At 32.9% G+C, this 13,993-nt stretch overlaps 1 protein-coding gene across 1 annotated transcript in view; it reads left to right on the plus strand.

The window, feature by feature from the left end:
* COL11A1 (collagen type XI alpha 1 chain) overlaps window positions 1–13,224 on the plus strand; it is a 195,456-nt gene extending 182,232 nt beyond the window's left edge. The window contains exons 58-67 of the mRNA XM_004263094.3: window positions 558–611; window positions 1,500–1,607; window positions 2,100–2,153; window positions 2,258–2,293; window positions 2,388–2,441; window positions 4,010–4,259; window positions 7,160–7,272; window positions 8,705–8,773; window positions 11,194–11,427; window positions 12,675–13,224. Coding sequence (XP_004263142.1) covers window positions 558–611; window positions 1,500–1,607; window positions 2,100–2,153; window positions 2,258–2,293; window positions 2,388–2,441; window positions 4,010–4,259; window positions 7,160–7,272; window positions 8,705–8,773; window positions 11,194–11,427; window positions 12,675–12,821 — 1,119 coding nt within the window. The 3' untranslated portion in view covers window positions 12,822–13,224. The remainder of the gene's footprint in view (window positions 1–557; window positions 612–1,499; window positions 1,608–2,099; window positions 2,154–2,257; window positions 2,294–2,387; window positions 2,442–4,009; window positions 4,260–7,159; window positions 7,273–8,704; window positions 8,774–11,193; window positions 11,428–12,674) is intronic.
* The last annotated feature ends 769 nt before the right edge of the window (window positions 13,225–13,993 follow it).

A 13,993-nucleotide genomic window follows, 5' to 3' on the forward strand; every position in this document is an offset into this window, starting at 1 on the left:
TAAATTATCTTATCTTTACATTTACAAATCATTTAGTTAAGAGATTGAATTCAGAAATTACAGCTAAAAATAGTATCTTGGGAGTTTATTTAGGAAAAATGATTAACAATGGTCAATTGATGGTCAAAAGTTTATTGAGGTTTTCTTCTTTAAATTTTACTGGAAATATTGTAACCTTTGAATGTGAGTTTAACAGAGAAATATTCGATTAAATGAATGTATAACTTGGAAACCTCTTCTTCTAAAATTAGTGTAATTAAAAATGCATCTTTTCTTTCAACTGAAAAACCATATAAATCATGCCCTATTTCTAACTTCATATTTATTTAATCAAACTTATCAATATTATGTTTTATTATTATGGTTAACTATCAAACTGTAGAGTTTTAAACACATAAAATTATTTAGAATCCTGAAAAATAAACAGTGGTCATTATTTTTTTTTCCAGTGGTCATTATTAATTTTAAACCCTATCATATAATCGAAACCAACTTGCCCAGTGGATAGTAATATGATTCTCTAATTTGTAACTACTCTATGTATGTTTATTATTTAGGGACCTCCTGGCTTACCTGGTCTTAAAGGTGACCCTGGCTCCAAGGGTGAGAAGGTGAGAATAAAAGAATGTGTTATTACAATGTTGATTTCTTAATAGCAGAGACAATAATGTTGCAGTCTAATATCACTCAAAAGGAAATTTCAAGGAATACCTTTATCATTCTAACCAAGGAAAAAGTTATCAGTCCTTAGCTTCCAAGATGAATTTAGAAAAGAGAAAATATACAAAGTAATAGTGAAAAATGTACCAGAATTCAGTGTTATATTTCTCAATGTTCCTATGTAGGAACCATATGGAGAAAGCATATGGTTATACTAAAATAACTATTCAGAAAATAAACAGATAGAATAACAAAATGGTCATTTTTTATGTTTTTAAACATGAAAATAAAAAATTTAAACTAGACTATCTTTCAGATGATTTGAAAGATATGTATGCTCTGTTGCACCAAATAAAGAAAATAAAACATTTTTAGAATGGCATTAATATTTTTAAAACTACTTTTAAATCTTTAAATGTTTCTTAGATGCTGCAAAATTTGTGAAGGATAGAAATAATTTCATATAAAATAAGATGCTTTTTAAAATAATGAATTTTCAGTTGTTTGTTTCACCAATATTATATGTAGTCATTATTAATCTTTTAGTTGAAGGAATTCCCTTTAAGTAAATGTAACACTGAAGGGGATATTTTTAGAAAATTTTTTTTCAATAATATTCCCAACCCTTAATAAAGGTCTCACTTAATGTAATCAGTAAATGATCCTGTTAGGTGAGGGGAAAGAGGTTTTTAATCCTATATTTCATTCAGAAAGGGTTAAAGTTTTTATCTAATTTTTTACTCTTATGTTTCATAAATTTAATGTGCAATTATTTTATGACTATAATTTAATATATGTTTGTAATTTATATATTGTTAAAATTTCTTTGCCTTTCAAAGGGACATCCTGGTTTAATTGGCCTGATTGGTCCTCCAGGAGAACAAGGTGAAAAGGGTGACAGAGGACTCCCTGGAACTCAAGGCTCTCCAGGAGTAAAAGGGGATGGAGTGAGTAAAGATATAAATTATTTTCCTACTCCTTTCCAATCATACACTCACACACCTGCAGACATTCCTTTAAACATGACCTAGGAAGTAATTTAGAGCATCTTAATCTCCTTAAGTCAATGATGTTTTCAAAAAGAAATTTATTTAACCTTAGAGTAAATAAATAAAAATATGACTTAAGTTAGAAACCATAAAAATTATAGTTCAATATTTAATTACACAAACATTTATTGAATCCCCAACACATACAAATCATTATTCTGAAGGCTGCAGGAATGTAAAGACATATGCCTAGAGAGGGAGACATTGCAGCAAAATGGACAAAAATACAGCTCATCTTGCAAAAGTTATTTCTTAGATTCACGATGGAAAATTTTAGGCCATTCTTATGTATTTTTGCATTGTCTAAATTTTGCAATGTGTGTTGTTATGCAACATATGAAAATGGAATCGCTGAGAAAAACTCTTTAATTTGGATGATTCTCTCTGTAGGGTATTCCAGGCCCTGCTGGTCCCATAGGTCCACCTGGTCCTCCAGGCTTACCAGTAAGTACAAAACAAAAGAATTTTGTAAAGTAAACTTATAAATACACCAAAGAGACGCACATTCTCCAGACTTTTATGTGTACTTTTGCCTTTGCATTTTCCAGGGTCCTCAAGGTTCAAAGGGTACCAAAGGCTCTACTGTAAGTACCTTTCTCTTTGGCATCTAAATTTTTCAGTGACACCTACTCAAATGCTTTGTTCTCTATTTATGTTGTTCCTTATTCTTTCTAACAGGGACCTGCTGGCCAGAAGGGTGACAGTGGTCTTCCAGGGCCTCCTGGGCCTCCGGTAAGTGCATGGTAAAAAGTGTGATATTCTGACAGTTAGCATCCTGAGACTGCCAGTGATTTCTCTGAATTTATAAGAAGGATTAAAAAGCATATTCTGTCAAAGTGCTGATTTTCTAGGAAATAGCAACTACCTTAATTAAGTACTCAGGTCTACATGCCAACACTTGTCTTTTAATTGGCTTCACTCTTTGAATGTTAAGATACCTTAACTATTGTAATAATCTTGCCTTTATTAGTTTTTCAAGAAAATCATATATTTTTCATGTCACATTTTCATGAAAGCAACTGGTTGTATGCCACAAAGATACATTAATACCCGACTAGGAATAAAATCAAAAGTTCAGATGCTTGACATTTTTTTCCTACTGCATATAATGATAATAATAAAAGCAATGATAATAGTTACCACTTTTTTAGCACTGACATTTTCCAGGCTTCACACAAGCCTGTTAGATCCATGTGAAAAAATTTGAGGCTTCCTTCTTGAACTTGTTTCCAAGTTATATGTGTATTAGTTTGCTAGGATGGCAATAACAAAGTATCACAAACTACATGGCTCAAATAATAGAAATGTATTATATAATAGTTCTAGAAGCCAGAAGTCTTAGATCAAAGTGTCAGCTGCATTGGTTTCTTCTGAGGGGTGTGGGGTAAACATCTGTTTGAGACTTCTCTCCTTGGCTTGTAGATGGCTCTCTTCTCCTTGTGTCTCCTCACATGGTCTTCTGTCTATGTGTGTCTCTGTGCCCAGATTTTTTTATTTTAGAAGGATACGTGTCGTATTGGAAGAGGACCCACCCTTAGGCCCTCATTTCACTTTATTAATTATATCTACAGCCACCTCATTTCTAAATAAGGTCTTCCTCTGAGTTACTGCGGCTTAGGACTTCCACGTATGAATTTTTGTGGGACACAGTTCAATCCATAACAATACGGATTAACTATTTGGTGTAGTTCTACTCTTACACATATATAAATTCAAGTCTGATTGCACTTCTTTTAATTTTGTTTATTTATAAAGTTATAGATGTTTGGAACCAGCTAATGTGTATTTTTAAACATGATATGAATTATTTTCAAGCACAATAGACAACTCATTATATAGCACAAGAACTTTAAATTATTGTTTTAAGCTTCAGAGATTAAAATCTAGTTGCAGAGATAGGACATGTAAATAAGGACTAATTAATATATAAGAAAGTAATGGATATAACATATGTACACACAAATCTGTGCTATGTTACATGTATATAAAAAGGTCCAGAAATCATCTGAATTTTGTGCCTACCTCAATATCTCCACTAGATTCTTTTTAAAAGAATTCACAAAGTTTATATATAAAGAGATATATGTACATAATACGTGTATTTTAACAATTAGAGAAAACATCGAAAATAGGGAAAACAGTGAAAAGTTAAACAAACTATAAGTTCTTATAACAATAACAACAGTAATAACTAATATCTACAGAATATTTTACCTTAGGAAGGTAAAGGAAACAGTTTTTTACCTTTTACCTTAGGAAGGTAAAGGAAACAGTTACATGCACATCCATCTCTTTTACAGGGTCCACCGGGTGAAGTCATACAGCCTTTACCAATCTTGTCACCCAAAAAAACAAGAAGACATACAGAAAACATCCAGTCAGATGCAGGTGATAATATTCTGGATTACACTGATGGAATGGAGGAAATATTTGGTTCCCTCAATTCCTTGAAACAAGACATTGAGCATATGAAGTTTCCAATGGGTACACAGACCAACCCAGCCCGAACTTGCAAAGATCTGCAACTCAGCCATCCTGACTTCCCAGATGGTATGTTGATAATGCATGACCAAGCAAATGCACTGAGCCTCTAAGTTACCAAGGTGCATTGTCAGCTCATTAATTCTAGTTAAATGTTTAATATAGTCTCTAAATAAAACGAGAGTGAACAATTATTAATTCCAATTTTGTAGACAGAAAAAGTCATTTACACTGTTAAAACAACGTCTGCTCTGGAAAATCTTTGTCTTGTTAAGCAAGGTTTCATTAAATTATGACAAGTTCATTTTGGATGATTATAGATAAAACAAATATAATTTTCCTTGTAATAACCATCACAGAATGGGTTTGATGTGTGTACACATATGTGCATGCTACTATATTTATATCCTATATCCTAACTTACTTTGCATTAATGATTAAATAGCATAACTGAATCATATGTGACCTATCAGTTTAGCAATGATTTGAACAGAATATTTAAGAATTAGGATAGTTTGAGGCAAAAATTTATTTCACTGATCCATGAATACCAGAACAACTGTGAACAATTTATTTGTAATAATAATCAGGATAATTTTCTATACCTATTATTTGACAAAACTTTTACATACCTATTCTGAGAAGGAAAGAGTTCCAAGTACCCTAAGTTAAGTGACTAACTCACACAATACTAAACTAACAAGGGGCAGATCTATATCTGATTTTAAATCTCCCACTTTATGTGGAAATACTTTGCCACTCTGTTTACTTGTGGGACTACATTATTTCCCACTATCGATCATATAATGAATGTTGTAACTGAGATCTAAATAACTCAGTATAGATAGAAAAGTTTCACGCAATTCAGGAAGAGACATTTTTTATGACAAAGAATGTCTTAAAATCTCCTATCTTGGGCTTCCCTGGTGGCGCAGTGGTTGAGAGTCCGCCTGCCGGTGCAGGGGACAAGGGTTCTTGCCCCGTCCGGGAAGATCCCACATTCCGCGGAGCAGCTAGGCCCGTGAGCCATGGCCGCTGAGCCTGCGCGTCCGGCTGTGCTCCGCAACAGGAGAGGCCACAACAGTGAGAGGCCCATGTACCGGGGAAAAAAAAAAAAAAAAAAGAAAGAAAAAATCTCCTATCTTAAGCACAGCCCGTTAAAAGGAAAACACAGTTAATTATTAAGGGTGCTTTACAAACTGCTATCAAATGTATTCAAATTTATAATATATTTATTTGAAAAAGATACATTTAGTTTCACATTAATTCAGTGAGTTATAAGGAGAATGACCCAAACTTCTGATCTAGCTAATATAGTCATACATATGTGACTGAAAATCAAATGTAAAAGATGACAGCCTGTACTGACAATATAAAACAACGTGTGATTAACTAGAACCTGAGCAGTCAAGAAAAAAATTTTGTAAATTTTGGGGATGGAAAGCTCACTATGGACTACAGTTCCCTGTGTTTTCCATATATTAGCTAGCTTTATTAATTCTTTAATTAATTAAATTTTAATTAATTACAATTAAATGTTTATTTATTAACTTATTGGTGCCAGGCACTGTTATTCATGCAGAGATTCACAGATAAAGAATAATGCCCTCGGGCTACTATTGTATAATGATGGAGACAGGTAAACCATAAATATTTATAATAGCAAATTATGACAGATACAGATTTCCTCTGCTCTCCAAAATTAGAGGGTTCCTATGAAATCTTTTGCAAGCTGAAATGGCATGAAGCCATAAAGGTATCTTAGTAATTAAGTATATGTTATTTGAAAGAATATTTAGTAACAATGTTGACTGAATAAGACAAGATAAAAATAATGCTTACCATATAATTCAAAATTATATATTCTTTAAAACCCTAAGAAATATCAAAGATTAAGAATGGCTATTCCAGTTGGTAAAATCTTTGATGATTTTTATTTTCTTTTATAAATCTTTCCTGTGAATTTCAATTTGTTCCAGATGTGAACTTATAAGTGGCGCGATCAGAAAAAGTGTAAATTTTTTGTTAAAGAATTTATTTCAAAAAGCAAACTGGCATTAGATTTTCAGGAGTTCCAGTATTAAGCTAAGCAGTTGGAGCTTTTAAGTTGTTCAAAGTTCACAATCAGTGGATTGACATAATTCAAATTAATATTTGAAATGAAGTGTCAGCATGAAAAATGGTAAGAGGAAAGCAAAGTAATCATCACATGTATATCAAGTCTGTATCCCAATAATTCTTGTTTAATAAAAGCTCCATTGTCTATTACTTAAGGGATAACATTTTGTCAGCCCCACTACTTACCATCTTTACTCACCTAACACCAAATTAATCATCATGGTCATTCACGTGATAAAATTTGTTCTGTACCATTTAGATAATAGAATTAATAGCAAACTGCATTTAAATATATAAAATAGACTTTCTTCTTAGGAGCCCATTCAAAGGGGGAGTACACTTACTGCATGAAGTTTTTCCTGTAAAGTAATGCAAAATTATGATACTTGAAGCTAAGTGGATACTCTCACCTCCATCATTACAGATAAATAAATCAAGGAAAAATATATTGATTATTATACTCAGATTACTTAAGTAGTAAATAATACATATGGTATTTAGAGTCAGGTATATCTCATCCTAATGTGCTTGCAATTTATTACACATGGATAAGAGAATGTTAATATTTGAGGAGGTGGCATTTAAGCTGAAACCTAAAAGTAATAGGCATGCTAAGATTAAAAAAAAGAATGTTCCAGGCAGAGCGTATGGGAGCATTTGGCAAAGACAAAGCATTGCTCTTTAAGTATTCAAACATGTACCTCAATATGACCAAAAACATAAAAGTGATTCATGTGGAAAAAGATGAATGAATATTCATTTTTCCTTATTTCTCTAATAAAATTTGGTATATAATATATTCAGTTTTGGGTATAAATGTATTTGTATGACATATTTTTTCCTACTTCCAGGTGAATATTGGATTGATCCTAACCAAGGCTGCTCAGGAGATTCCTTCAAAGTTTACTGTAATTTCACATCTGGTGGTGAGACTTGCATTTATCCAGACAGAAAGTCAGAGGGCGTAAGTACCAATCTGTTTTGGTGGTGACTGTTGACAGTTCCTGCCATGTTTTTGCAATATTGAACTAAGCAGGAAAATTATACTGTCATATTTTCATTTATCTGCTTTTCTTACAGGGTAATTAGAGCATTTCATTTGCATAAATATGAATAAGACACCAAAGTGACAGAGTTGACAAATACTTCTTTTCTTATTTTTTACCCAGATGTATTCTTTATGCACCTGTTTGCTCTCTAAAATTCTATGGCTTTCCATGACACAGCACAGCTGATTCTCAGATTTTAGTGCATGCATAGTATTCTTTCCAATTACCACGTGGTAGAACTCACAGCTGTATATTATGCTCAAAATACACAATTTTATAAAGAACGATTCTTTCACATAAAATAAGAGTATTCTCTGCACTTCTGTACATTTTAAATGTTTAGTCTCTTCAAACACATTCCTTGATTTTCACCTAGCAATATTAATACATGTGAGCTCTATCTTTAAAGTTACAGGCAAATTATTAATATAAGGAAAGATTTTTCACTAGCATAATTACATTCTCCAAACATTTTATAGGTGGGAAATTTTGACGTTATTTGTATTGTTTTAGTAAATCACATTCTTCTTAGGAAGTGGCGTAGGCATGCAGAGGCACGGAAACTCCTTAAGACAAAGTAGCTTTAAGTGTGTAATCTCTTTAGGAGAGACATTTAGTTTGTAAGTGAAGGATGGGGCAGGAGACAAAGCAATTTCTGTTTCCCAACCACACTTTGCATTTGGGGAAGCAGAATAAAGCTCCTCTAACCCACAAAGAAGTGTGGGAAAATGGAAATGCCTCCCCTTACAGGATTACTCAAATTCCCTATAGTGAGGCCTATATACCTAGTGAGGCTTATATACCTTTATTTTTGCTGATCTTTGTAAAGCAAAACAATAAATTCAGATCTATAAAAGACTCTAAACATTTTCTCCAGCAGGGAATAATGGGCTTGCTTCCTGTCAATGACTTTTCCATAGCATCCCGCCCTGAGTTACTAGCTGGATGCTTCAGGATGCCTCCCTTGGCTGTGAAATACTCAAGGTATCTGCCTTGATGGCAGATGCTAACTGGCATTGTGAGGGTTTCCTTTGCAAGGGGTTACCTAAGAGTTCCACCCATGTCCCGTACAGCCAACCCTTAGTATGCCTTTACCAAGTTATTTCCCACCCCCTTCTTTTTGAGCAATTAAAGAAAACAGGAAAAAAAATGACTCAGTCTTCACTAAATTGGAATTCACAACATCTATCTCAAGTTTTGCTTTTTACTTTATTTTGTATAATCCAGGATAGACCATTTTAAAAACTCTTTAGCATCCTAGTCTTACTGAAAATTACTGATATATACATAAACAATACTGTTCATAATTTTAACCTACTTTCTAATTTTCCTGTTCCTTTGCAACAGGTAAGAATTTCATCATGGCCAAAGGAGAAACCAAGAAGCTGGTTTAGTGAATTTAAGAGAGGAAAACTGGTATGTTATTACCTCAGCATGAAGTGGTTTATTTTGAAGCTCTTACATAATACAAGTTCAAATTATATAATCTCTAGACCCTTACTGTGAATGTCTAAATTATAAAAAGCAGGATTCCATGTATTCCCTAGTTTGTTCTATCTAAATCTTAGACCACTTTGTGGTTTTTTGGCCGTTTTTTTGTTTTTTTTTTATTTTTATTGGAGTATAGCTGCTTTACAATGTTGTGTCAGTTTCTACTGTACAGCAAAGTGAATCAGCTATACGTATACATATATCCCCTCTTTTTTGGGATTTCCTTCCCATTTGGGTCACCACAGAGCATTGAGTTGAGTTCCCTGTGCTATACAGTAGGTTCTCATAGTTAACTATTGTATACATAGTATCAGTAGTGTATATATATCAATTCCAATCTCCCAATTCCTCCCACCTCCCTCTTAGACCACTTTGGTATTTTAGAGAGAAGTCTAAAATTTTTGTATCAAAATAAATGGAAATATATTAAATTTACTAAAATATTAAGATCAAATAAAGTATGCATTTCCCTAAGTACCTGAGATAGATATCATAAAAATGGATTATGTTAGAAATATCAGATATAGAAAATATAATGTCTATTTAGTATCTCTGACCCTATTTCACTTCCGTTATACTTGAAAACTAATTTATTCTTTGTTTGCAATTTCAGTAAGAACTTTTGGAATGTGAAACTTTTTTCCGATAGTTACATCTGGAAATAAAGTTAGCTGACTGACCTGACCTTTTACATATTGTAGCACAAGTTTACTTAAATATTTCCATACAATTACCAGTTCGTGATCAATCATTTTATAGAGATTTTAAAATTGGATGCCAAAACTAAATTTGCATTTAAAAGCTGTTTAAAAATATATATGTGTTTAAAATGTTAATTATAATGTATTTAAATGAATGTTTTTCAGTTATTCAGATAATTATTCAATAGCTTAACATTCTTTAAAAAAGGTATTCTTTTCCATTGATGACTATTTACACAGTTATTATCCTATAAGAACCTACTCATATTAGTGAAGTTCTCCACTTGACGTAACTGTCTAGTTCAGTCTTCCAGTCACATATTAAATATCCATGTTACATTTGTATCTTTGTATGAGATAAAGATACATGCACAGATAGAACTCTGTGTGTGGTTTTATTTGTTGCTGTTTTGTTTTGTTTTCCTTAGAGTGGATTTCCCAGTTGTTGTTTTTTGTTTTTTTTTTTCTCCAACCTCTCAAGGATCCTCATCATCTGAACTGTTAATCAGTAAGAATTAAGTAGAATCAACAAAAAGGAGGAAAGTCACAGATAACTGCCTTTATATTGAGTGAATCTATAATCTGGGCGAATTTCTTAATTTTTTTTTAAATATAGGTTTATGTTTCAGCTGATCCCAGATAGTTTATTTATATACAATAAAACAAATTATGAGCTTGACAAATGAGTTCTTAATAATTTGCAGTTAAGACTGTTTTCCTGCTCTAAATACAAAATAAGTATTTCCTGAACAACAAATATTCACTTGCGTGTCTTGGGCAATATGCTTGGTGCTGGTGATACAATGATGAATATAAGTACATCATCCGAGAACAGACAAACAAGCAGGTCTGTGCTGAAAATTAGAAGACCAAAAACCTCTTTGAAGACTGTGCCGCCAAAATGAAAAATTCAAGAACATGTTGAAAAATTTGTCAAGTAGATACGTTAGGAAAATAGGTGAAATCAAACAACATAAAAATAGTTAACCTTTGCATTGCACTGAGATTCCTCAGTTTTCATTTTTACTATATTACCACTCTATTATTTAAAAAGTTACACAAACAGGGCTTCCCTGGTGGCACAGTTGTTGAGAGTCCGCCTGCCGATGCAGGGGACACGGGTTCGTGCCCCGGTCTGGGAAGATCCCACATGCCGCGGAGCGGCTGGGTCCGTGAGCCATGGCCGCTGGGCCTGCGCATCTGGCGCCTGTGCTCCGCAATGGGAGAGGCCACAACAGTGAGAGGCCCGTGTACCGCAAAAACAAACAAACAACAACAAAAAAAAAAACAGACCAAAAAAAAGTTACACAAATATAATGGTACATTTCTTGGAAACAAAGGCATTTTTTGTAATACTTACTGACTGATTAGGAAACTGAAGTATATATAGAAGTAAAGTGATTTTTTTCCAAAATAAGTATTGCTGACAGTACCTAAGGTGGGAGTACATCCTGATTTCATAAAGTCCTGTATCTGGGTCTTCTGCCTCTCAATGCATACTTTCTTTCATTAAGTGAAAATGGGTCTATTGATGGCATCCACATGCTTCTGGGATCACAGTTCACTGTTGACAGTGATTTTATTCTTTTACAACAGAAAAGAGTAAAAGAGTCTTTATGTGTCTCTTTATTCTCTTATTCCCAGCTTTCATATTTAGATGTGGAAGGCAATTCCATTAATATGGTGCAAATGACATTCCTGAAACTGCTGACTGCTTCTGCTCGGCAAAATTTCACCTACAGCTGTCATCAGTCAGCAGCCTGGTACGATGTGTCATCAGGAAGCTATGACAAAGCACTTCGGTTCCTGGGATCGAATGATGAGGAGATGTCCTATGACAACAACCCTTACATCAAAGCCTTATATGATGGCTGTGCGGTGAGTATAATCTCTGCTTGCCTTCTTTCACAGAGGTGAGAAGCAGTGTGTAACCATTACACTTTGGCCCTAAGTCAGATTTCTGTCATGAAGTGGATGTCAATTGTTATTAAGATTTGATGCTTAACACTGACATATTAAAGTACAGTATATTAGAGACCACTAATATTCACACACAAACACACACAGAGACACAGAATCTCTGAAACATACATACAGACACATTTTAAAAGTCATAACAGAAGGTAGTCTCGGATCGTATGTTATTTTTATGGAATTATTCCTGATATTTGAATACTATTACAGCTAGATACTCCTGAAATGAAAAAAAAGAAAAAAATCAAGAGCCTTATTTCATTTGCCTCCTTAATTCATGACTCTAACATGACAGATAAAGGAATCATCATTATACTGTTTATACCATAGATAATTCTTACCTCTGTATTTTGCTTATAGGGGCATGCTTATTGGTACTATGTTACAACAATTTAGTCCGTTATTAGCATTTTGCTATTTTTATCCTCTGGAACTGTCTTTCTCACACATATGGTAATTTCGTAAGAGCAAATGACCAATAGAGCATCCTAAAAAGCTTATTGTCCTAGCTGATGAGTGAAGAGAAGTCACAATTACAAATAAACAAAGTAAGTAGGTTACACATAGATCAAAGAAGAGACCATAATGCATGTAAAAGGAGAAAGCGTTTAGGATTTCCCAATATAATGTATTGATAATTATTCATAAAATTAATACATAGCAATAGAAATGCTTCAGCTTTAGACTTCTTGCATTATAATTCCTATACTGCGTTCAAATTTTTCTTAGCAAATTTGTCTGTGTGTATATATACATATATATTTATGTGTGTGTATATATACATATAGAATTATTATAATAATGGTAAGGATATATTATTTATGTAAGGGTATGACCCAGTACCAATATCAGTTTTCATGTTAAAATGTATTTTTCAGTTCAGTAAGATTCTCTCCAACTGTGCAGTATATTAGAGCATTATCTTGAGTAATTATGGCTAAGTATTAAATACGGTCAACTTTCAAAAGTTAAAACTACATATGACATCAGTGATAACAAGAAGAGTTAATTACTACAAAGATAATGGCAAATTTGTTTTCCACTCTCTTCTTTCTTACCTTCTTATGTCCACTCAGAAGCTTAAGAAAAAATAACATATCTTAAAAATATAAAATGATTGTATAACTTTTTATTTCTGCTTAACTTTACAGTCCAGAAAAGGCTATGAAAAGACTGTGATTGAAATCAATACACCAAAAATTGACCAAGTACCTATCGTTGATGTAATGATCAATGACTTTGGTGATCAGAATCAGAAGTTTGGATTTGAAGTTGGTCCTGTTTGTTTTCTTGGCTAAGATTAGGACAAAGAACATATGAAATCAACAGAAAATATACCTTGGTGCCACCAACCCATTTTATGCCACATGCAAGTTTTGAATAAGAATGGTGTAGAAAATAACTTGCTACGTACATATGTACCAATTAGGAAATATCGATGCCCTTGTGGGAGCAGAATCACATGAAAAAAGCTTTGAAAATCATAAAAATATAAGATAGTGTGGCTAAGATGGAAACAGGCCTTATTCTTGATTCCCAATTTTCATCTCTTCTTTTCCTATTTGGATTTCTTTGGTGCTGTAGAAAAAAAAAAGAGAAAAATATATATTCATAAAAGACATGGTGCTCATTCCCATCCATCAAGGATGTGCTAAAACAGTGTGTTTAATAAATTGTAATTATTTTATGTACAGTTCTATACTGTTATCTATGTGTCCATTTCCAAAACTTGCATGTGTCTCTGAATTCCATCTGACTCTAATTTTATGACAACTGCAGAACTATGATGGCAATAAATACATGTATCATGAAAAAATAAAGTTGCAATTTCTGATGACTCTAATTCCCTTTCTTTGATGAATAATAAAATGCCTTTGTATATATTGATGTTGAAGAGTTCAATTATTTGATGTCGCCAACAAATTTCTCAGAGGGCAAAACCTGGAAGACTTTTGGAAGCACACTCCGATCAACTCTTCTCTACTGTTCGTAATTTTGCTGAATTTCAGCCAAAAACATCATACATTTTAATGCTTTATTCAATGCTATACCTCAACCTTTTTCTTTTCAGAGTCCAGGATTTCACAGGATACTTGTATATGTGGAAAATAAGCAAGTTTATATTTTTTGGACAGGAAAATATGTATGAGAAGCTGTTTTAACAAATTGATGCCTCCATCAAGCAATCAATCAGATGTACAGTTTTTTTTACTACCTTATCTTATTGTCTTCAGTGTGCTTCAACCAGTGAGGTTAATATTAAAAGATGGAAACTAAACAATTATTTATGAATTTGTTCAATGTTATATTTTTAATCAATTTCTTGAATTTGATTCTAAGTTGCATATTATAATAGTCTCCAAATATTATTTTACCTGCACCTACCCAACAACTATTATTTCTTTTCTTTCAAGATAATATCATGCATTATTTGACCTACCTAATTGCTAAATAACATATGGGTGGACTG

The sequence above is a fragment of the Orcinus orca genome, chromosome 1, assembly GCF_937001465.1.
Source record: "Orcinus orca chromosome 1, mOrcOrc1.1, whole genome shotgun sequence".
Lineage (NCBI taxonomy): Eukaryota > Metazoa > Chordata > Mammalia > Artiodactyla > Delphinidae > Orcinus > Orcinus orca.